At 45.6% G+C, this 23,260-nt stretch overlaps 1 protein-coding gene across 1 annotated transcript in view; it reads right to left on the bottom strand.

Annotated features, from left to right (window-relative positions):
- LOC144502125 (long-chain-fatty-acid--CoA ligase ACSBG2-like) overlaps positions 1-23,260 on the bottom strand; it is a 69,577-nt gene that overhangs the window by 10,961 nt on the left and 35,356 nt on the right. The window contains 1 exon segment of the mRNA XM_078226079.1: positions 13,602-13,819. Coding sequence (XP_078082205.1) covers positions 13,602-13,819 — 218 coding nt within the window.

The raw sequence follows: 23,260 nt of genomic DNA, 5'->3' as shown, positions 1-23,260 counted from the left end.
AAGGAGTGCTAAACTCATCAACAATAGCAAAGCAATTTGCAGAATTTTGGTTCAAAGATTTGCTTCCAGTGACGACACACCTTTGCTTGAAATGTTATTAGAACTTGCTGACCAATATTTTTTTAATTCATTCATAGAATGAGTGCATTGTTGACTGGGCTAGCATTTATTGCCCATCCTGAGGGCAATTACGAGTCAACCACATTGCTGTGGATCTGGAGTCCCATTTAAGGGCGACATTTGCAGGTAAGCCTATTAAAGGGCGATTTTGCTAAACTTTTGCCCACCTGATAGGCTTCCAAACAGATCCTCAAAATCAGTGGAAGTGAGTACTTATTCGCACATAACACCAGGTTGATGATCATCTTGAAATGTCCACAAATGTGCACTATACCATCCTGTTTAATGATAGGCACTATTGGTGTGGCCCAGTCACTCCTGCTAACAAGTTCCAAAACACCAGTCGCTCTAACTCCGATTCAACCTTCAGACGAATCACATACGGCACCGCTTCCACCTTGAGGATTTTTGGTTGGCTATTTGGCTTAATTTTGAGTCTCACTTGCACTCCTTCCATGAGCCAAATGCATTTTTGAACACATCATTCAGGATGTGCTGTAGGCCTACCTTGGCATCAACCAATCGGTTTACAGCGTTCCCAACCCGCTTGATTTTATCCAACCAAAGAGAACTGGGAAGATTCCTCAGAAAACATGGAGAGGCAGCTCCACCATTTGTCCATTCAGCTCCACCTTGATGATGATGTAGCCTTTCAAAAGGCACAATTTCCTCTGTATAGGTTCTTCAGATCACATCTGCTCGTCTTAAGGGAAGATGCTTTAGTTTCTGATGATATATGGTCTCAGGGATTAAAGACCACCTCTGTCAACTTCCATTTTTACTGGTTGTCCACTCAGCATAAGGACTACCCAAAATCGGTGCAACTTCCCTTGGACCAACAACATGTTCAACCTTAACTCCTCATCAGACTCCTGAACTGCCTCTTCCTCACTGCTGTTGCTCTCGTCAGCCATGTTATGAATTATTTTCACTGAATTTGTCTTAGTTTTCTTTTTATGTGTACCCAGATTCTTTTTCTGTCTGCTGTGTTCAGGGAACCCTGATCCCTTCCAACAACCTCTCGCTATGTGGCCAACTTTGTCACAATTCTTCCACTGGCTGTCCTTGCTCCAACAGTCAGACGGTGAGTGGCCTGTTCTGGTACATAGGTGGCACAGGTAGGCTTCCATCCCATTGACTCTCATGCCAGTTCCCAATGGTGAAGCTGCTCTCGCAGCAAGCACTGCTGAATTACCTCATTTCGTAACCCACAGAGCAAACGATCAAGCAGAGTGTCATCCAATGATTCACCAAGTTCACAATATTCTTTAAGGCAGCTACAAACTATGAAATATTCTCATCATATAACTTGTTTCTTCAATCAATCCTGAACTGTTCCACGATAACCAATGGCTTTGGCAAATAATATTCTTCGACGGCTTTCACCAATTGCTTTAAGGTTTTGGTACCGGGCTTCTCTGGCTGGACAAAAAACTTAACAGTTGAAGGAATTAACCAGATTTCTGGGATTTAAACACCCTTTGGTGATTACTGGCTGGTCTTTGTTCTCTTCACTTGCTCTCTGTGAGTTCTGTAGCTTCTGTTCGCCCCTTCCCTGACCACATGCTTCGGCATTGCTGTCTGGGGCCTACTTGCTTTGTTTATCAGCAGGATGTCACGATTTATTTTTACTTGCTCACCCATGTCGCTTACCCACATTCTTGACGTTGCAGAGCTGGTTGCTCCCTGTCAGATCCTGCCCGAGTTTCTTGCCATTTTATTTTTGGAAAAAAAAATGTTTTCCTCTTTCCGTGTTTTTGTTTTTTATCCCGACTCGTCGCCAGTGTAGTCTGTGGCTGGCGGGGCGGGGTGGGGGGTGGGGGAGGGCGCGGGGGGGAGGGGGGTGATAGAATATAGAACAGTACAGCACAGTACAGGTCCTTCAGCCCTCGATGTTGTGCCGAGCTTTGTCCGAAACAAGCTATCCCACTCCCTATCATTCTGGTGTACTCCATGTGCCTATCCAATAATCGCTTGAAAGTTCCTAAAGTGTCCGCCTCCACTATCACAGCAGGCAGTCCATTCCACACCCCAACCACTCTCTGAGTAAAGAACCTACCTCGGACATCCCTCCTATATCTTCCACCATGAACCTTATAGTTATGCCCCCTAGTAACAGCTACATCCACCCAAGGAAATAGTCTCTGAACGTCCACTCTATCTATCCCCCTCATCATCTTATAAACCTCTATTAAGTCGCCTCTCATCGTCCTCCGCTCTAAAGAGAAAAGCCCTAGCTCCCTCAACCTTTCCTCATAAGACCTATCCTCCAAACCAGGCAGCATCCTGGTAAATCTCCTCTGCACTCTTTCCAGCGCTTCCACATCCTTCTTATAGTGAGGTGACCAGAACTGCACACAATATTCCAAATGTGGTCTCACCAAGGTCCTGTACAGTTGCAGCATAACCCCACGGCTCTTAAACTCCAACCCTCTGTTAATAAAAGCTAACACACTATAGGCCTTCTTGACGGCTCTATCCACTTGAGTGGCAACCTTCAGAGATCTGTGGAAATGAACCCCAAGATCTCTCTCTTCCTCCACATTCCTGAGGTACCTGTTGCAGAGATCTGTACCATTCAGGAGGTCCACACAAGGACCACCTCCTCCCTTATCCCTGACCCTCTCTACGGCCCCCCCTTCACTCCAGCGGGGTCAGGCCGCAAGCTCCCCTTGTAAACTTCGCTGGAGTGAAGCACTCCTGGCAAGTGGGGAGATGCTAGTGGACTCGGAGACTTCAGTCCCGGGCCCGCTAATGATATGCAAATTAATATTTAAATAATTTATGCAGCTCCGCACTGATTTCTGGTGTGGAACTGATGGCGCTGGAAATCTGGCGGCCGGAGATGTGCGGAGGCTGTGGTGCCCAGCGGGAAACCCGCTACACAGCCACCGCTTGAGTCTCCCAGTCCACTGCGCTGCTAGAGCAGCACAGCGGGCTGGGAGAATCTCCCCCTCTATGATTCTATATTATGGCAATTTAGATGCACCATCAATATAGATACACTGCCAATGTCTGAATTCCTATTCATTGAACTTATGAATTCAGCAGCTCATGCAATTGAATTTTGACAACACTATGTGGGTGGCATCGTGGCACAGTGGTTAGCACTGCTGCCTCACAGCTCCAGGGACCCAGGTTCAATTCTGGCCTCGGGTCACTGTCTGTGTGGACTTTGCACATTCTCCCTGTGTCTGCGTGGGTTTCCTCCTGCTGCTCCGGTTTCCTCCCACACTCCAAAGATGTGCAGGTTGGGTGGATTGGCCGTGCTAAATTGTTCCTTAGTGTCCCAAGATGTGTAGGTTAGATGGATTAGTTATGGTAAATGTGTGGGGTTACAGGGATAAGGTGGGGGACAGGACATGGGTAAGATACTCTGTCAGGTGCAGACTCAATGGGTCAAATGGCCACTTTGGCACTGTAGAGATTCAATGATTCTATGTAATGTCAAATATATGGTGTTGCCACAAGATCTCCTCTAGGCCCAGCTCTCACAAACATCTCTGTCAGTTTCCATGAGAAATGTATCTTCGATGAAATGATATCTAACCAATGTATGATATATAGATGATACTGAATCACAAAGTCTTTACAGTGCAGAAACATGCATAGTTTACAATTGGGGGAGAGGTAATTATGATGCGATTAGGCAGGAATTAGGAAGCATAGGATGGGAACAGAAATTGTCAGGGAAAGGCACTAATGATAAGTGGAACTTTTTCAAGAAACAAATACTGTGTGTCCTTGATAGGTATGTCCCTGTCAGGCAGGGAGGAAATAGCCGAGTGAGGGAACCATTGTTCACAAAAGAGGTTGAATGTCTTGTCAAGAGGAAGAAGGAAGCGTATGTAAGGTTGAGAAAACAAGGTTCAGTTGGCTCGATGGAGGGTTACAAGTTAGCAAGAAATGAGCTGAAAAAGGGGCTTAGGAGAGCTAGGAGGGGGCATGAGAAGTCCTTGGTGGGTCGGATCAAGGAAAACCACAAGGCTTTTTACTCTTATGAGAGGAATAAAAGAATGACCAGGGTGAGGTTAGGGTCGGTCAAGGACAGCAGTGGGAATTTGTGCATGGAGTCAGAAGAGATAGGAGAGGTGATGAATGAATACTTTTCTTCAGTGTTCACCAAGGTTAGGGCCATGGTTTTGAGGAAGAAAGGGTGTCACAGGCTGATAGGCTGGAGGAAGTAGATGTTCGGAGGGAAGATGAACTAGCAATTTTGAATAAACTGAAGGTTGATAAGTCCCCTGGGCCTGATGAAATATACCCTAGGATTCTTTGGGAGACAAGGGATGAGATAGCAGAGCCTTTGGCATTGATCTTTGCGTCCTCACTGTCCACGGGGGTGGTGCCAGAGGACTGGAGAGTGGCGAATGTTGTTCCTCTGTTAAAGAAAGGGAATAGAAATGACCCTGGTAATTATAGGCCGGATAGTCTTACTTCGGTGGTCGGTAAGTTGATGAAAAAGGTCCTTAGGGATAGGATTTACGACCATTCAGAAAGATGCAGCTTAATCCGGGATAGTCAGCACGGATTCGTGAAGGGCAAGTCTTGCCTCACAAATTTGATAGAATTTTTTGAGGAGGTAACTAAGTGTGTTGATGAAGGTAGTGCAGTTGATATCATATACATGGATTTTAGTAAGGCGTTTGATAAAGTCCCCCATGGTCGGCTTATGAAGAAAGTAAGGATGTGTGGGATAGAGGGAAGTTTGGCCGATTGGATAGGTAACTGGCTATCTGATCGAAGACAGAGGGTGGTGGTGGATGGAAAATTTTCAGACTGGAAACAGGTTACCAGCGGAGTGCCACAGGGATCAGTGCTTGGTCCTCTGCTATTTGTAATTTTTATAAATGACTTGGAGGAGGGGGCTGAAGGATGGATCAGTAAATTTGCTGATGACACCAAAATTGGAGGAGTAGTGGATGAGGTGGAGGGCTGTTGTAGGCTGCAAAGAGATATAGATAGGATGCAGAGCTGGGTTGAAAATGGCAAATGGAGTTTAACCCTGATAAATGCGCGGTGATTCATTTTGGTAGGACAAATTTGAATGTGGATTACAGGGTCAAAGGTAGGGTTCTGAAGAATGTGGAGGAACAGAGAGATCTTGAGGTTCATATCCACAGATCTCTGAAAGTTGCCACTCAAGTGGATAGAGCCGTGAAGAAGGCCTATAAATGTGTTAGCGTTCATTAACAGGGGGTTTGAGTTTAAGACCCGTGGGGTTATGCTGCAACTGTATAGGACCTTGGTGAGACCACATTTGGAATATTGCGTGCAGTTCTGATCACCTCATTATAAGAAGGATGCGGAGACACTGGAAAGAGTGCAAAGGAGATTTACCAGGATGCTGTCTAGTTTGTACGGTATTTACCAGGATGCTGCCTGGTTTGGAGGGTAGGTCTTATGAGGAAAGGTTGAGGGAGCTAGGGCTGTTCTCTCTGGAGCGGAGGAGGTTGAGAGGAGACTTGATAGAGGTTTATAAGATGATGAGGGGGATAAATAGAGTGAACGTTCAAAGACTATTTCCTCGGGTGAATGGAGCGGTAACTAGGGGGCATAACTATAGGGTTCATGGTGGGAGATATAGGAAGGATGTCCGAGATAGGTTTTTTACTCAGAGAGTGGTTGGGGTGTGGAATGGACTGCCTGCAGGGATAGTGGAGTCAGAAACTTTAGGAACATTTAAGAAGCTATTGGATAGGCACATGGAGCACTTCGGGATGATAGGGAGGAGATAGCTTGATCTGGGTTTCAGACAAAGCTCGGCACAACATTGTGGGCCGAAGGGCCTGTTCTGTGCTGTACTGTTCTATCTTCTATGCAACCCATTGAGTCTGCACTGGCTGTCTGAAAGAGCATTCCACCTATTTCCACTCCACTGCCTCTACCTGTACATTCTTTCTTCTCAGATAGCAATCTGAATACCTTGATTGAAACTGCTTCCACCACCCTCTCAGGAAGTAAATTCCAGACTCCAACAACTTTCTGGGAGAAAAAGGTTTCCCTCGCATCACTTTAACTCTTTTTGCCTATTATTTTGAATCTGTGCCCTCGAGTTCTCGATGTACCCTTGACAAGGAACTCAATATTTGCCCTATCCATACCTCTCAGGATCCTGAATATTTCTATCAAGTCTCCTCTGAGCCCTCTTTTCTTCAAGGAAAACAAAGCTAACCTCTCTATCCTCATAGCTACACTTCTTCTTCATTGGAGTTATTCTTGTGAATTTCCTTTATATTTGCCCAATGCACTCACATCTTTCCTCAATTATGGCACCCAGATATGGATGCAGTTCTCCAGATGAGACCTAACTAGTGTCTTATGCAAGTTCAACTTGACCCCCTTATTCCTTTATTCAATGCCCCTACTAATAAACCCAGGATACAATAACAGCTCTCTTAGCATGTTGTGCCACCTTCAGTAACTAATTTACATATACACTGAGGTACTTTTATTCCTGTACTTCCTTTTGAGTTTCTCCCTTTATTTTATACTGTCTCTCCACATTCTTCTTGCCAAAATGAATCGCCTCACTTTTCTGCATTGAACTCATCCGCTGCTATGATTCTATACCCGTCTGCCCAATCCACCAACATGTCTGTGTCCTTTTGAAGTTCAAGACTATCCTCATCACAGTTGACAACATTTCCAATCTTCGTATCAACGGCAAATTTCAAAATCATGCCCTCAACACCACAGTCTAGGTTATTAATATACATCAGAAACAGAAGGGTCCCAACACTGGGGAACTCCACCTACACAAACCTTTCTCCAATCTGAAAAACAACTATTTATCACTGCTGTCGTTTTCCTGTCACTTAGCCAATTTATTATCCAAGTGCCTACTTCCCCTTTCATTCCATGAACTAGAATTCTGCTCACAAGTCTGTTGTGTGGCACTGTATCAAATGCCTTTTCAAAATATATACATACATATATATATATCACATCAACAGCCTTGCCCTTATCAACGTACTCTGTTCCTCCTGTAGTTAAACAGGATTGTCCCTTCATGAATCCATGCTGGATTTATAAACTTGCAATATTTGAATCCACAGCTGAATAAAATAACTTGCTTTTGCACTTTAATGGATACCATCCTGCGCTCAAATTCACCTTTGAAATGGAGCGGTCGGATGAGTTCCCTTTTCTAGATGTCATCTGTAAACCACTTTCACTGGTAAATATAAATATTGGGATTCTGACAGTTCCATGTCCATTAAAATTGGCCTTACTGGCAACCTCGTAAATAAAGCCTGAGCTATTTGCTCACCATGTACGCTTGATGCTGCAAAAGGCCTTCAAAAACCATCCGCCGATTAATGGTTACCCTCATCAGATCATTATTTGCTGAATATCAGGTAAACGCATGAATGGGCTAAAGCTGCCACTTTTGGTCCTGGAAAGTGCCTGTTCTCCCTCAGATTACCCTGGAAGGATAAATTGACTCAAACATTTGGCAGCAGATGAAGCTCGCTATTTTACGCTGCTACTGGGAATTACTGGGATTAAGAATCTACTGATGACCGTGAAGCCATTTGCAATTGTCGAAAAAACCCATCCAGTTCACTAATGTCCTTTAGGGAAGAAAATCTGACCTCCTTACTTACCTGCTCAGACCGACATGTGACTCCAAAGCCACAGCAATGTGGTTGACTCTCAACTGCCCTCCAAGGGCAACTAGCAATGGGCAATAAATGCTGGCCAGCCAGCGATGCCCATGTCCCATGAATGAATTTTAAATTTTTTTTTAACTGCAGTAGAAGTACAAGTGGTATTCTCCACCAACAGGATACTGCTACCATCAAACCAAAAAGGTGTTCTACTTAACACTCAAATGAGTACTGTGGTATATGAACTCTATTGCTGGTCTAATACCCATATGTCTCAACAATTGATGGATCATATCAAACAATACATCCCTTCGGCTCGGTGCTTGTAAAACACAAAACATAAGGTGGGATGTTCTGGCTATTTCCGACGACAGGATCTTTTGATCCCGTCAAAGTCAACCCCAGCCAACAGGTTCCCCGAAGGTGGGATGGGAGAGCCATGCTATTGACTTGGCAGGACAGGAAGATCCCACCAGCAGCCAATGGCAAGCAGTCTCCGCCACGGGAAAGCCAGCACGGAGGAGGGGTGGCTGGAAAATTCCAGCCGCAGCCTCCAACATTAGGTGTGATTCTGCGACTGGACAGCATTGGCTAAATAATCCTGATTATGCTAAGAATTACACTGAAAACCAATTCAAGAATATCAGTCAGGCTCACGATGTGGCTCAACCAATGCATGCTAGAAGCCCTATATGTAGTGGCACTTAAGGGGCAACTAGATGAATACATGAATAGGATAAGTTCATCTGTTTTAGTTTAGGCAGACATCATGATTGGCGCAGGCTTGGAGGGCCGAAGGGCCTGTTCCTGTGCTGTTCTTTGTTCTTTTATTTACACACGGCTCTGCCTTTGCAAACAAAAAGAACATCTCCACAAATCACACCTTTTTCAACTAAACAAAACCTTACAGGCTAGCCATTTCCTGGTTCATTCCTCATAGCAAAACTTTGACCAATCAGATCAAATAGCCTGGTTTGAATTTGAAACAAAAGCTTTGTAGTTAACAGCTAACGGTTCTCTGCTGCATTCTCCATGACAACCAGAGTCTATTTGTAAGCCAACGAACATTGTCTGGCAGGATTCATGCCACTGCGCGGGGGGGGAGGGCTAATCCTGGCCGAGAGGCTGGCATCAGCATGCTGAGCAGGCCCACTGCACATGCACTCGTCTGTCAGCAGAGATCGGCAAATGCACAATGGCGCCTCCAACCCTCAACCCCCAAACACCCCACCCTCAATCACCGGCCTTCCGATCACTGGCCTTCCAATGTCATCCCTGACCATCCCTCCTGCGATCACCACCTTCACTGACCGCCACTCCCGATCATTGGCCTCCCCGCCCTGCAGCCAGCCCTGACCCACCCTCCCCATGGCCTGTCCAGATTACCTATCTCCCCGACCCACTCTCCTCATGGCCAGCCCTGACTCCTCCCTCCTCCCCATGGCCAGACCCAACCCCAATGGCCAACCATCCCCCCACCCCCCCACCACACATGGCCAGTCCAGAATGCTCACCCGCCTCTCTGGGGTCGCAGAATGCCAGCGGCCCCGCCCCCACACTGATCAGCCCTGCCCCTCCAGGCCCCACCCCCTCCGCACTGCCTGGTGGGCAGTGCCAGGGTGCTGGGCTTGTACTGCCCAAGGGCCACACCCCTGCCCTTGACCTCCCGGGGGGGTGGGGGGGGTGATGACAGTGGGGGGGCCTCAATGCCCTCTGTCCCCACCAGTGAGATGATTGATAGGTACTAGCTTTAATCCCCACTGGTGGGAACCTCTCCCGGCAGTATGGGAAACATTAGCAAACCCGGACGTTACCATCCCGGGCTTGCTAATGAAATGGTAATGGTGATTTCCATATTGTAATCAGCCTCGCGCCGATCTGGCACAAGACAGATTATGTTTAGAAAAATGGCCAGAGAAAGTTGCAATTGGCAAGATGCCGGTCGTGATTTCCACTACAAGCCCCCTGCTGACATTTTCCACCCACTGTGCTCCTACACCAGCACAGCGGGTCTGGAAAATCACACCTCCTATCCTTTTTCCTAGAACTGCACAGAGTGGAATTCAATATACTGCATATGATGTAGCATTTCATAGAATCCCTACAGTGCACAAGGAAGCCATTTGGCTCATCGCGTCTGCACGGACCACAATCCCACCCAGGTCCTATTCACATAATCCTACATATTTACCCTGTTAATCACCTGATACTAGGGTCAATCTATCACAGCCAATCAACCTAATCCACGCATCTTTGGACTGTGGGAGGAAACCGGAGCATCCGGAGGAACCCGTGCAGACACGGGGAGAATGTGCAAACTCCACACAAACAGTGACCCGAAGCCGGAATTGAACCCAGGTCCCTGGCACTGTGAGGCTAGCCACTGTGCCATCATGCTGCCCCTAAACTCCAACCAAAGGAATTATTATTAACATTATTCTTCCCATTCACTTTTTTTTTTACAGCAAACTGTGCTTCATTCTTGGCATAGCCATCTCTGGTACATTGATAAACGTGGGGCCTTTGGTGTCTCATCTTATTCACGGGATCTCCAACAAAAAATACAAGGAAACGCAATTAAAAAAGAGTCAGTCCAACATTACCAAACTGTATGTGTCGAGATCCTATCAAAAAAAATTATTGATCGCATAGTTTAATTTTTTTCTCCCACTTTCTCTGAAGGATTATCTTCGGCTGTAGTTGGCAATTGCTCACAGTAACATTCAAAATCATCAACTCCTTGGAGAATGGAAGGCAAAGATCCTTACTCCTATATCTTGCAGCTTTCCCAACAATAGCCATCATGCACAATAGAGTCATTGAGGTTTACAGCACGGAAACAGGCACTTTGACCCAACTTGTCCATACTGGCCCTTTTTTTTAAAAACAATTAAGCTAGTCCCAATTGCCCGCATTTGGCCCATATCCCTCTATACCCATCTTACCCATGTAACTGTCTAAATGCTTTTTAAAAGACAAAATTGTACCCATCACTACTACTATCTCTGGCAGCTTGTTACAGACACTCACCATCCTCTGTGCGACAAAATTGCCCCTCTGAACCCTTTTGTATCTCTCCCTTCTCACCTTAAACCTATGCCCTCTAGTTTTAGACTCCCCTACCTTTAGGAAAAGATGTTGACTATCTAACTAATCTATGCCCCCTCATTATTTTATAGACCTCTATAAGATCACCCCTCAGCCTTCGACGCTCCAGAGAAAAAAATCCCAGTCTATCCAGCCTCTCCTTATAACTCAAACCATCAAGTCCTGGTAGCATCCTAGTAAATCCTTTCTGCACGCTTTCTAGTTTAATAATATCCTTCCTATAATAGGGTGACCAGAACTGTACACTGTATTCCAAGTGTGGCCTTACCAATGTCTTGTCCAACGTCAACAAGATGTCCCAACTCCTGTATTCAATGTTCTGACCAATGAAACCAAGCATACTGAATGCCTTCTTCACCATGATGACCATGATGTTGGGATAGTGGCCCTCACAGTGGCACAGTGGTTAGCACTGCTGCCTCACAGCGCCAGGGACCTGGATTCGATTCCCGGCTTGGGTCACTGTCTGTGTGGAGTCTGCACGTTCTCCCCAGGTCTGCAAGGGTTTTCTCTGGGTTCTCCAGTTTCCTCCCACAGTCCAAAGATATGCGGGTTAGGTTGATTGGCCATGCTAAATTGCCCCCTTGTGTCCCGGGATACATAGGTTAGTGGGATTAGAGGGGTAAATATGTGGGATTACGGGGATTGTTGTCGGTGCAGACTCAAAGGGCCGAATGACCTCCTTCTGCACTGTAAGGATTCCGTGACTCCATTCCATGATTCAATAAAAAAGTGGTTAATTCTGAATTTGTTGAATAAAGTAACCCAGGTCATTAAGAGTTAACCTTTAGATTTCCTGCTGGCTCAACTGGTTTATTCAGTGAGTAGTTGCATCATTCAGATTAGAAAGACTTTCACTTCATGTCAGTTCATTTCAGTAGGGGAGCAGTTCGGGAACAGTGACCACAATTCAGTAAGCTTTAAGGTACTGATGGATAAAGATAAGTGTAGTCCTCAAGTGAAGGTGCTAAATTGGGGGAAGGCTAATTACAACAATATTAGGCAGGAATTGAAGAATGGAGATTGGAGGCAGATGTTTGATGGAAAATCAACGTCTGGCATGTGGGAGGCTTTCAAGTGTAAGTTGATGGGGATTCCGGAACGGCACATTCCTGTAAGGATGAAGGATAAGTATGGCAAGTTTTGGGAACCTTGGATAACGAGAGATATTGAGAGCCTAGTCAAAGAGAAAATTGAAGCATTTGTCAAGGCTAGGATTCCGGGAACACACAAAGCAAGTGTGGAACAAGGAAAGTAGAAAGAAACTTAAGCAGGGAGTAAGGAGGGCTAAAAGGGGTCATGGAAAGTCATTGGCCAGCAGGATTAAGGAAAACCCCAAGGCTTTTTATACATATGTAAAGAGCAAGAGGGTAGCCAGGGAGAGGGTTGGCCCAGTCAAGGACAAGGGAGGGAATCTATGCGTGGAGCCAGAGGAAATGGGGTGAGGTATTAAATGAGTACTTTGCATCAGAATTCACCAAAGAGAAGGACTTGGTGGATGATGAGTCTGGGGAAGGGTATGTAGATAGTTTGAATCATGTTGAGATCAAAAAGGAGGAGGTATTGGGGTTCTTGAGAAACATTAAGGTAGACAAGTCCCCAGGGCCTGATGGGATATATCCCAGAATACTGAGAGAGGCAAGGGAGGAAATTGCTGGGACCTTGAGAGAAATCTTTGTATCCTCACTGGCTACAGGGGAGGTCCCAGAGGATTGAAGAATAGCCAATGTTGTTTCTTTGTTTAAGAAGCATAGCAAGAATAAGATTGGAGAGGATTCTTCAAAACAGGATTTACTCCCACTGGAAATAAGTGGACGTATTAGTGAGAGGCAACATGGTTTTGTGAAGGGGAGGTCATGTCTCACTAGATCGAGTTTTTCGAGGAAGTGACGAAGATGATTGATGAGGGTAGGGCAGTGGATGTTGCCTACATGGACTTCAGTAAGGCCTTTGACAAGGTCCCTCATGGCAGACTGGTACAGAAGGTGAAGTCGCTTGGGACTGGAGGTGAGCTGGCAAGGTGAATGCGGAACTGATTCGGTCATAGAAGTCAGAGGGTAGAGTGGAAAGGTGCGTTTCTGAATGGAAGGCTGTGATAATTGGTGTTTCTCAGGGATCAGTGCTGGGACCTTTGCTGTTTGTAATATATAAGTGATTTGGAGGAAAATGTAATTGGTTTGATTAGTAAGTTTGCAGACGACACAGAGGGTGGTGGGTGCCTGGAACTCGCTGCCAGGGGAGGTAGTGGAAGCAGATACGATAGTGACTTTTAAGGGGTGTCCTGACAAATACATGAATAGGATGGGAATAGAGGGATATAGTCCCTGGAAGGGTTTTAGTTAAGTCGGGCAGCATGGACGGTGCAGGCTTAGCGGACCGAAGGGCCTATTCCTGTGCTGTAATTTTCTTTGTTCTTTGTTCTTTTTGTTCAATGGCAGGACTCCATCAGGTTATCTGATTTCAGCCAGGATGGTTGTGGGACCTCAGTTAGGTTGGAAAACAAAATCAGTCAAGATTCCCAGCTGTGACTATTACCAGCGACCACATCCAAAAAGTGTCGAAAGGCAAAACTGGTGATTCCCCTGATATCAGATGGCCTCCCAAAACATACATTACCTTCCCTCAGAAAATGGTGAATAGTCACTTTGAGAAAATAGGAATGACTAACGCCCCAGAACCGTGACTCAGCAAAGAGTTAAGGATTTCAGAATAGGATGAAGGAGGGGTAAAACTGCCAGAAAAAGATTAAAAATAAGTTACCTTTTATTCTGCCTGTAATATACAGAAATTCATCTTCATCAAATTTTCCTATGTCTCCAGAGTGCAACCAGCCCGTTTCATCTATCGCTTCTTTAGTCTGCTCGACCATATTCAGGTATCCCATGAAGACATGTCTTCCCCAAAAACAGATTTCTCCACTCCCTTGTTCATCCATCTTCTCAATCTTTGTTTTGCATCCATCCATCGTCTTTCCGCAGCTGGAGACATTGTAAAAGAGTTTAAGACAATCACAGAGCTTCAAGTTTAACAGCTAACAATTGAACATATAGCTTGACCACCAGTTACAAATATCAAATGGTGATGAAGTTTTTGAATAGAGAGTGGGCTAAGGTTTCCTCCCACAATCCGAAAGACGTGCTGGTTCGATGCATTGGCCATGCTAAACTTGCCCTCAGTGTACCCGAATAGATGCCGGAGTGTGGTGACTAGAGGATTTTCACTGCAACTTCATTGCAGTGTTAACGTAAGTCTACTTGTGATTAATAAATAAACTTTACTTTAAATTTTCCAAAGCGCAGCATGAAAAACTGAAGTCCACAGCTGAGAAAACTAGCAAGCTGAGGAAGGAAAACCAAAAGACAAAGTATTACAGAAATAAATGAGATGGGGAGATGATGATATAACGATGTCACTGGTATAGTAATCCACAAGCCCTTGCCAGAGGAATGGGTTCAAATCGGGTGAGTCTGGTAGGATTTAAGTTCAATTAATTAATTAAAAATCTGGAATTGAAAGTTAGTTTCAGTAATGGTGATCATGGGTGGACTCTTCCATTCTATAAGCTGCTTGCCAAAGTTGGGGGCCTGGAGGAGGTGGTGGATGGTAGCACTGATTCATCTACCCACCATAACCTTATGAGCCCTCCATGCCTCAATTCAGCCGTGGCACCCTGGTGACTCTCCTCCTGGCCATCTGTGAACAGCAAGAGGTACTCTTCCCAAGGGATGGAGTCTTGTGAGTAAACAGCCTGACCTCACCTGCCTGAGAAAATGGGAGGAGGTTGCCAAGGAGGTCTGGGTCTGTAGCACAGCATAGGATTGCACTGCAGTGCAGGAAGAGATAAAATTATCACATCTACTCCGCCAGGATGAGTCTACTCACTCTAGACTCACATCCTTATATGGGTATCAGCCATTCGAAGGGTTACAGTCCAAATTGATCTCACACACATGTAGCAGAAAGAACATTTGCAGCAAATGTCTCACACACATTTTAACATCACCAACCCCTCATGCATTATCCTGCACACTCAACCTCTTCTGCCCGTGCTGGGGAGGGTTCAGCACACGATGCAACCATTAATGTCCCAACTTCTCTTCCACCCGTTCTTACCACTTTCTATTCATCTGTCTTCAAGAAAAGCATGCCCACAATAAGAGTGAGAGATCCCAGTCTGTTGTGGGAGCCCCCAAAGTATAGGAGGTGACTGCATTTGAGGAGGACGCAGCTGTATTGGCTGGGAGGAGAGGGATCACTCCTGTGGTGAAGGCAAGATTGGGCTCCCCCAGCAACCCATTATGAATTAATGCTCCATCAGCCAAACACATCACAACCTTCACACTGGGATAAATGCAATATACATAGAAACATACATAGAAAATAGAAGCAGGAGGTGGCCAGTCGGTCCTTCAAGCCTGCTCCACTGTTCATTATGATCATGACTGATTATCAAATTCAATACCCTGATCCCACTGCCACCCCCCCACCCCCCCCCCCCCCACCCCCACCTCCTCCCATCTCCTTTGATCCCTTTCATCCCAAGTGCTATTTCTAACTCCTTTTTGAAAGCATACAATGTTTTGGCCTCAACTGTTTTCGGTGGTAGCGAATTCCATAGACTTACCATTGCCTATCCACCCTCATCCCTTTAAGTAACGCTTCCCAATCCATCATAGCCAACACACGTCTCATGCCCCCATCATAGTTTCCTTTAATAAGATTTAGGACCCTCGTCTCACAACCACATCACTCTTCATCTTGATGAAGATTTCTATCATATTTTGGTCACTCATACCCAAGAGGCCTCGCACAACTACAGTGCCAATTATTCCTTTCTCATTGCACAATACCCATTCTAGGATGGTCTGTTCTCGAGTTGGTTCCTCAACATATTGATCATAAAAACCATCCAATATACACTCCAGGGATTCCTCCTCTTGATCTACCCAATCTAAATTTGTTCTCACTGGAGCGACAGAGGTTGAGGGGAGACCGGATAGAAGTCTACAAGATTATGAGAGACATGGACAGAGTGGATAGTCAGAAGCTTTTTTCCCCAGGGTGAATGAGTCAATTACAAGGGGGCATAGGTTTAAGGTGCGAGGGGCAAGGTTTAAAGGTGATGTACGAGGCAGATTTTTTACACAGGGAGTAGTGGGTGCCTGGAACTCGTTGCCAGGGGAGGTAGTGGAAGTGGATATGGTAGTAACTTTTGAGGGGCGTCTTGACAACTACATGAATAGGATGGGAATAGAGGGATATGGTCCCCGGAAGGGTAGGGTGTTTTAGTTAAGTCGGGCAGCATGGTCGGTGCAGGCTTGGAGGGCCGAAGGGCCTGTTCCTGTGCTGTAATTTTCTTTGTTCTTTGTTCTATATGCAGATTAAAGTCGCCCATAATTACAGATGTTCTTTTATCATACACATCTCTAATTTCCTGTTTAATATCATTCCCAACGTCACCGCTACGGTTTGGGGGTCTATATACACCACCCACTAATATATTTTAGTGTTAGCCTTAGTGTTTCTCAGCTCTACCCATAAAGATTCCACATTGTCAGAACTAATACTTTTCCTCACTATTACATTAATTTCTTTTTTAAACAGCAATGCAACTCCACCACCTTTTCCTTTTTCTCTATCCTTCCTAAATACCGAATTCCTGCCTTTGGTCACCCTGAAGTCAGTCACTCAGTAATCCCAACTATATTATAGCTATTTACATCTATTTGCACAATTAATTCATCCATTCTATTACAGCTAGTCCTTGTGCTAAGGCACAAAGCCTTAAAACTTGTCTTCTTGACATTACTTGTTCCTTTCCCACTGGTTTTCACCAAGGCCCTGTTTCATAAGAACATAAGAAATAGGAGCAGGAGTAGGCCATCTAGCCCCTCGAGCCTGCCCCGCCATTCAATAAGATCATGGCTGATCTGATAGTGGTTTAATTCCACTTACCCGCCCGCTCCCCATAACCCTTAATTCCCTTATTGATCAGAAATCTATCTACCTGTGACTTAAACATATTTAACGAGGTAGCCTCCACTGCTTCAATGGGCAGAGAATTCCAGAGATTCACTACCCCTCTGAGAGAAGAAGTTCCTCCTCAACTCTGTTCTAAACTGACTCCCCCTTATTTTGAGGCTGTGTCCTCTAATTCTTGTTTCCTTTCAAAGTGGAAAGAATCTCTCTGCCTCTACCCTGTCTAGCCCCTTCATTATCTTATATGTCTCTATAAGATCTCCCCTCAGCCTTCTAAACTCCAACAAGTACAGGCCCAATCTACTCAATCTCTCCTCATAAGCTAACCCCCTCATCTCTGGTATCAACCTGGTGAACCTTCTCTGTACTCCCTCCAAGGCCAATATATCCTTCCGCAAATAATGCCCCTTGATTTTCTTTTCCTATCACTTTTCTTATTCTCCTTTCTGTATTTTGTTCTTGTCCTTGATTACCCCTCCCATGACTTCTTGCATAGATTCCCATCCTCCTGCCATTTTAGTTTAAACTCTCCCCAACCACTCTCGCAAATACTTCCCCAAGACATCAATCCCGGTCCTACCCAGGTGTAACCCGTCCAGTTGTATTGGCCCCACTTCCCCTAAACCGGTCCCAATCTTCCAGGAATCTGAAACCCGCCCCCTCACACCATCTCTTCAGCCACACATTCATCCAATATATCTTGCCAATTTTACTATGACTAGCACATGACACTGGTGGTATTCCTGGGATCAATTCTTTTGAGGTCCTACTTTTCAATTTACTTCCTAGCTCCCTTATTCTGTTTTTAGGACCTCAGCACTTATTTTACCCATGTTGTTTGTACCAACATGTACCACAGCCATTAATCACACTTTAAATGTGATTATTGGGCCTGGCGAATTCCGTACCGGGCCCGGTATCATCTCCCACCCCGCAAGGAGCATTTCACTCCAATAGGGTTTAGAATAGCTCCCCACTTGTGGGGAACAAGCCAGAAACCCTCCTGGAGTGATGGTGGAGGGCAATCGGGGCCCCCTCGGGGGGGGGGGGGGTCGGGCGGCGAGGCGGTGGTGCCCCCTGGGCATTGGCACCCTGGCAGTGCCAGCCTGTGCCCCAGCACTGCCCAAGGGACAAGGTGTCTGTGCAGGGGGCACATTGGCACTGTCCGTTGGGCAGTGCCAAGGGGTGGGGCCAAGGGGGCATGACCTATTGTGGGCTCGACCAAGGGTCAGAGCCTATTGTGGGCGGGGCCAAGGGGCGATTGGTAGGGGTGGGTAGTCCAGCTCCCACGCTGCATAGGGATCGGTCGGGGCTGGAGGGAGGCCAGCGCAGAGTTTGGGGGTTGGGGCTGCCCCAGGAATGCTTGTGGGGGCCGCAATCAGGAGGTGGCAGGGCTGGAGGGGCAGCAGTGCGAAGGTCCCGGGCTGGCCAGTGATCAAGCTGGTCTGCAGATCGGGGCCACTGCGCTTGCGCAGAGTTCTGGAACTGTCAGCCTCTGGTGTGTCTCCCTGGGTTTTTAGTGAGATTCACGATTGTGACCTCTGCATTGCACAGAGTGTGGGGTCTGAAGTTGAACTGAAAAAACAGTCGTGATTTATGCCAGTTTTCTCGCCAATTCAGCACTTTTTGGTGAATCGCCCCTGAGGTTTCCATGAGGGGAGAAAAAGAGTTGAGTTAGGCTTAAAGGTACAAGTTCCAATGGTTTGTAGTTTTGGTGAAAGCTAGAGCTCTTTCTGCTGCCACTTGTTTGATGGTAAGATCGTAGGCAGCACAGGCTACTCACCTGGAGCTATTATTTCTCTTTGGATGTCAAACAGTGACTGCCTGAATTCCAGTTGGCAGGGAAATACTGCAAGTTCTAGCAGCTTGGGGACATCATGCAATCTACTGGGAAGGTAGTGGAGACTGGAAACCTTACAACCTTCAAGTAGTATTTGGATGAGAACTTGAAATATAACATTCAAGGATATGGAACAAGTTCTTGAAAATGGGATTCGTGCGACTTTAGGGGAAATTATTGTCGGTGCCGACTCAATGAACTGAAGGGCCTTTTTCACGCTGTAAGACTCTTAACCTCCTTAGATGTTGGATAAAGGATGGGTTTTCCCAGGGCTGGGATCTTGAGGTGTTTAACATGAGTCAGGATTCCTTTTGCTCTAACAGACACTGGTTTCAGATCATTAAACAAAGCCCCTGGTTGAAAGCCATTGAGTGCTGTAACTCTTAGGCCATTGGCACCTGTTTGGAGACCAGGAGTTGCAAACAGCTGCCTTTGTTCATAGCTCACTGGGGCAGACATCTCATCTGCAAGACCATGTGTTGGCTTGGCTGGAATGTCCATATGATGCAAGGAGTGTTACATTCCAGGATATGGGAGGTGTTAGCCTTTCTCCACTTTCAAACTGCTCAGAAGCTTCATGTAATCAGCTGGAGCCATTTTGTCAGCCCAGCAATAATCCATTTTGAAGAGGGTGAAGAAAATTTACAAAGTAGTCCTGCTGACGGAGATATATATACATTCCACCCTGTCTCGAATGGGACTGTTAAAGCTTATAAAAACACAGGTCACCAAACAGTAAGGTTTTGCAAATAGTTCTAAGAAAAATACAAGAACAGGAGACAGTGAAAAACCGTGGACCCCTTGCTACAACCCCACCCAACACCAGAGCTCAGAAATCAACCACCAGTTGACCAAGAAGACTCCAGCTCTGAACAAGTGCTTCCAAAAGTTAACACACCAACTAAGCCAAACCCTCAGTCCATATCTGTTGTCATCCCGATCCACCTTGTATCCAGAACAGCAAAACTGAAATGTACCAAACCTCTTGATCCCACTGACTGCATGCAGTTACAAGGACAGAACCAACAATGCGATAAACCAAGAAAATGTGCTTTTGACAAATGCTGTTATGCATCTCCAGCTTCGATTTGCAGCACTCACCATTTTGCTTTGTTCTCTACCCTGTCAAAAACATTTGTTCTAACTATTTCCAAGTAGAGATTCAAAACTGAGGAAAGAAAAAAATCCTAGGACGTTCCGAAGCACATCCCAGTCATGAATTATTTTTGAAGTGTAGTTTTGAATTGTTGTGCAAGCAAATATGATATCTAATTTGAACACAACACGGTGGCAATACCAAAAGGGTGAATGGCCAGTTAATCTGCTTTTGGAGATGTTGTTTGAAGCATTACTGTTGACCCCAAAACACCCATTCTTCCTTTGGGGAGGAAAAAGTACAATGGGATTTTTTTCATATCAAATTAAAAGAGGAAGTGATGGCAACACTCAGGAGAATCTGTGAATTGAAAGAAACAAAGTTAAACTTTCAAGTCAATGATCCTTCATCAGAACCGGAAAAAGTTAAAGATGTAACAAGTTATAAGCAACTGCAGAAGCAAGGAAAAGGGTTGGCGGCAAAGTTTATAAGTTTATTATTTATTAATCACAAGTAAGGCTTACATTAACACTGCAATTAAGTTACTGTGAAATTCCCCTAGTCCGGTGCCTGTTCGGGTCAATGCACCTAACCAGCACATCTTTCAGACTGTGGGAGGAAACCAGAGCACCTGGAGGAAACCCACAAATACACGGGGAGAACGTGTAAACTCCACATAGACAGTGACCCAAGACGGGAATCAAACCCAGGTCCCTGGCACTGTGAGGCAGCAGTGCTAACCACTGTGCCACCGTGCCACCTAAAGGATAAATAAAGGGAAAGGCTGTGTTAAGGTGGAAAGCAGAAGAGATTAAGTGACTAAAGGGATGTTGGTGCAGGGCAAAGGGAATGGTAATGAGATAAGTAAGGAAACAAGAAGCAAATTTAGGAAATGTAAACAAGAATAGCAGAATCATTACCAACATCTCAGCTGCTGTCCGATAAAGTGGGGACAATGATTGTGATCAATAATTGTTGCACAATTCATCCGTAAGAACTCTATTCCATTTCTCTAGTTTCCCTCCATTGCATCTGTCCTGATGATGGCAATTTCCAAAATACTGCTTTGAAATATCTTCCTCCTTCCTTAACCATAGCCGTCAGGGCCCTCAATCATGTCTGTCCCATTGCTGCACTTCTGCCCTCACCCCATTCTTTCTTCCAGTTAGGATTACCCTGGTCCTCATCTTACACCCCAACAGACTCCACGATCAGTGGACCACCCTGAGTCATTTCCACCACCTCTAGGATAATACCACCACGAATATATCATCCCTTTCCTATCACACTCCACATCTCAAAAGGGCTGTTTCCTCTATGGCAAGCTGGTCCACTTCTCAATTACCCCCAATAACACTCTTCCTTCCGATGCAAGCACAGGAGAAGCAACCCCCACCCCCCGCCCTTTTACCTCCTCCTTTCCTATTATTCAAGACTCAAACACTCCTTACCAGGTGAGAGAGTGATTTATATGTACTTCCTTCTAACTTGCATACTAGAGTCAAGGCACATGATGCGGTTACCTCCGCATTGACGAGAATGAACACAGATTGTGAGACTGCTTTGCAGGACACTTTTGTTCAGACCACAAGTGCAACAACAAGCTTCCTGTCCTTTTAAATTTCTGCCTCACTCTGACCACTTTCCTCAATATCCTACTTTGTTCCAATGAAGCGTACAGAACAATACTCAGATTACAATGAGGCACTTTATTGCCTTATGGAACATAAGAACATAAGAAATAGGAGCAGGAGTAGGCCATCTAGCCCCTCGAGCCTGCCCCGCCATTCAATAAGATCATGGCTGATCTGACGTGGATCAGTACCACTTACCCGCCTGATCCCCATAACCCTTAATTCCCTTACCGATCAGGAATCCATCCATCCGCGCTTTAAACATATTCAGCGAGGTAGCCTCCACCACCTCAGTGGGCAGAGAATTCCAGAGATTCACCACCCTCTGGGAGAAGAAGTTCCTCCTCAACTCTGTCTTAAATCGACCCCCCTTTATTTTGAGGCTGTGTCCTCTAGTTTTAACTTCCTTACTAAGTGGAAAGAATCTCTCCGCCTCCACCCTGTCCAGCCCCCGCATTATCTTATAAGTCTCCATAAGATCCCCCCTCATCCTTCTAAACTCCAACGAGTACAAACCCAATCTCCTCAGCCTCTCCTCATAATCCAAACCACTCATCTCCGGTATCAACCTGGTGAACCTTCTCTGCACTCCCTCCAATGCCAATATATCCTTCCTCATATAAGGGGACCAATACTGCACACAGTATTCCAGCTGCGGCCTCACCAATGCCCTGTACAGGTGCATCAAGACATCCCTGCTTTTATATTCTATCCCCCTCGCAATATAGGCCAACATCCCATTTGCCTTCTTGATCACCTGTTGTACCTGCAGACTGGGCTTTTGCATCTCATGCACAAGGACCCCCAGGTCCCTTTGCACGGTAGCATGTTTTAATTTGTTTCCATTGAGATAGTAATCCCATTTGTTATTATTTCCTCCAAAGTGTATAACCTCGCATTTCTCAACGTTATACTCCATTTGCCATATCCTCGCCCACTCACTCAGCCTGTCCAAATCTCTCTGCAGATCTTCTCCGTCCTCCACACGATTCACTTTTCCACTTATCTTTGTGTCGTCTGCAAACTTCGTTACCCTACACTCCGTCCCCTCCTCCAGATCATCTATATAAATGGTAAACAGTTGCGGCCCGAGTACCGATCCCTGCGGCACGCCACTAGTTACCTTCCTCCAACCGGAAAAACACCCATTTATTCCGACTCTTTGCTTCCTGTCGGATAGCCAGTCCCCAATCCACTTTAACACACTACCCCCAACTCCGTGTGCCCTAATCTTCTTCAGCAGCCTTTTATGGGGCACCTTATCAAATGGATTTAGCATTCAGTTCAACAATTTCCAACCATAACTCCTATCCCTATTTTATCAGAAAACAACTGAACTGTTGGCAATGATTTTCCTATTCCTATTTGCACCTTTTCCAGGTTTGGTCTTTGTCCATCATCACCCTCTTTTGCATGGCACCATCACCTATTTGTCATTTAGTCTTTCCTCATTTACAGCCTATCGCAGGTATTTCCTTTTGTCATTTCCTCCTTCCCCTCTTTCCCTGTTTCTGTGCTTGCTTAAAACCTGTTCTGATCTCTAAATCTTTCCAATTTTGATAATGTCATCAACTCTATTTCTCTCCACTGATGCTGTCTTATCAGCAGAGTATTTCCAGCATTTCTGCTTTTATTTCAGATCTCCAGCATTTGCAGTATTTTATTTTTTAATGAAACGTCTTAAATCCATCTGTTGGAAAGGTAACAGCCGACATTGCAGCACTGAAATGTCTGGTATGTTTCCTGGAGTGGTCCTTGAATTCACAACTTTCTGATTTAGAGGCAAGAGCATGACTATTCAGCTCAACGGGCAGAAGGCAACAGGTTACAAAATTAACCGCATGCTTATCTCAGCAATTGGACAAAGCAG

This window comes from Mustelus asterias, chromosome 1, assembly GCF_964213995.1.
Source record: "Mustelus asterias chromosome 1, sMusAst1.hap1.1, whole genome shotgun sequence".
Lineage (NCBI taxonomy): Eukaryota > Metazoa > Chordata > Chondrichthyes > Carcharhiniformes > Triakidae > Mustelus > Mustelus asterias.
The sequence above is the reverse complement of the archived record's forward strand: the minus strand, read 5'-3'. Positions and strand labels throughout refer to the sequence as shown.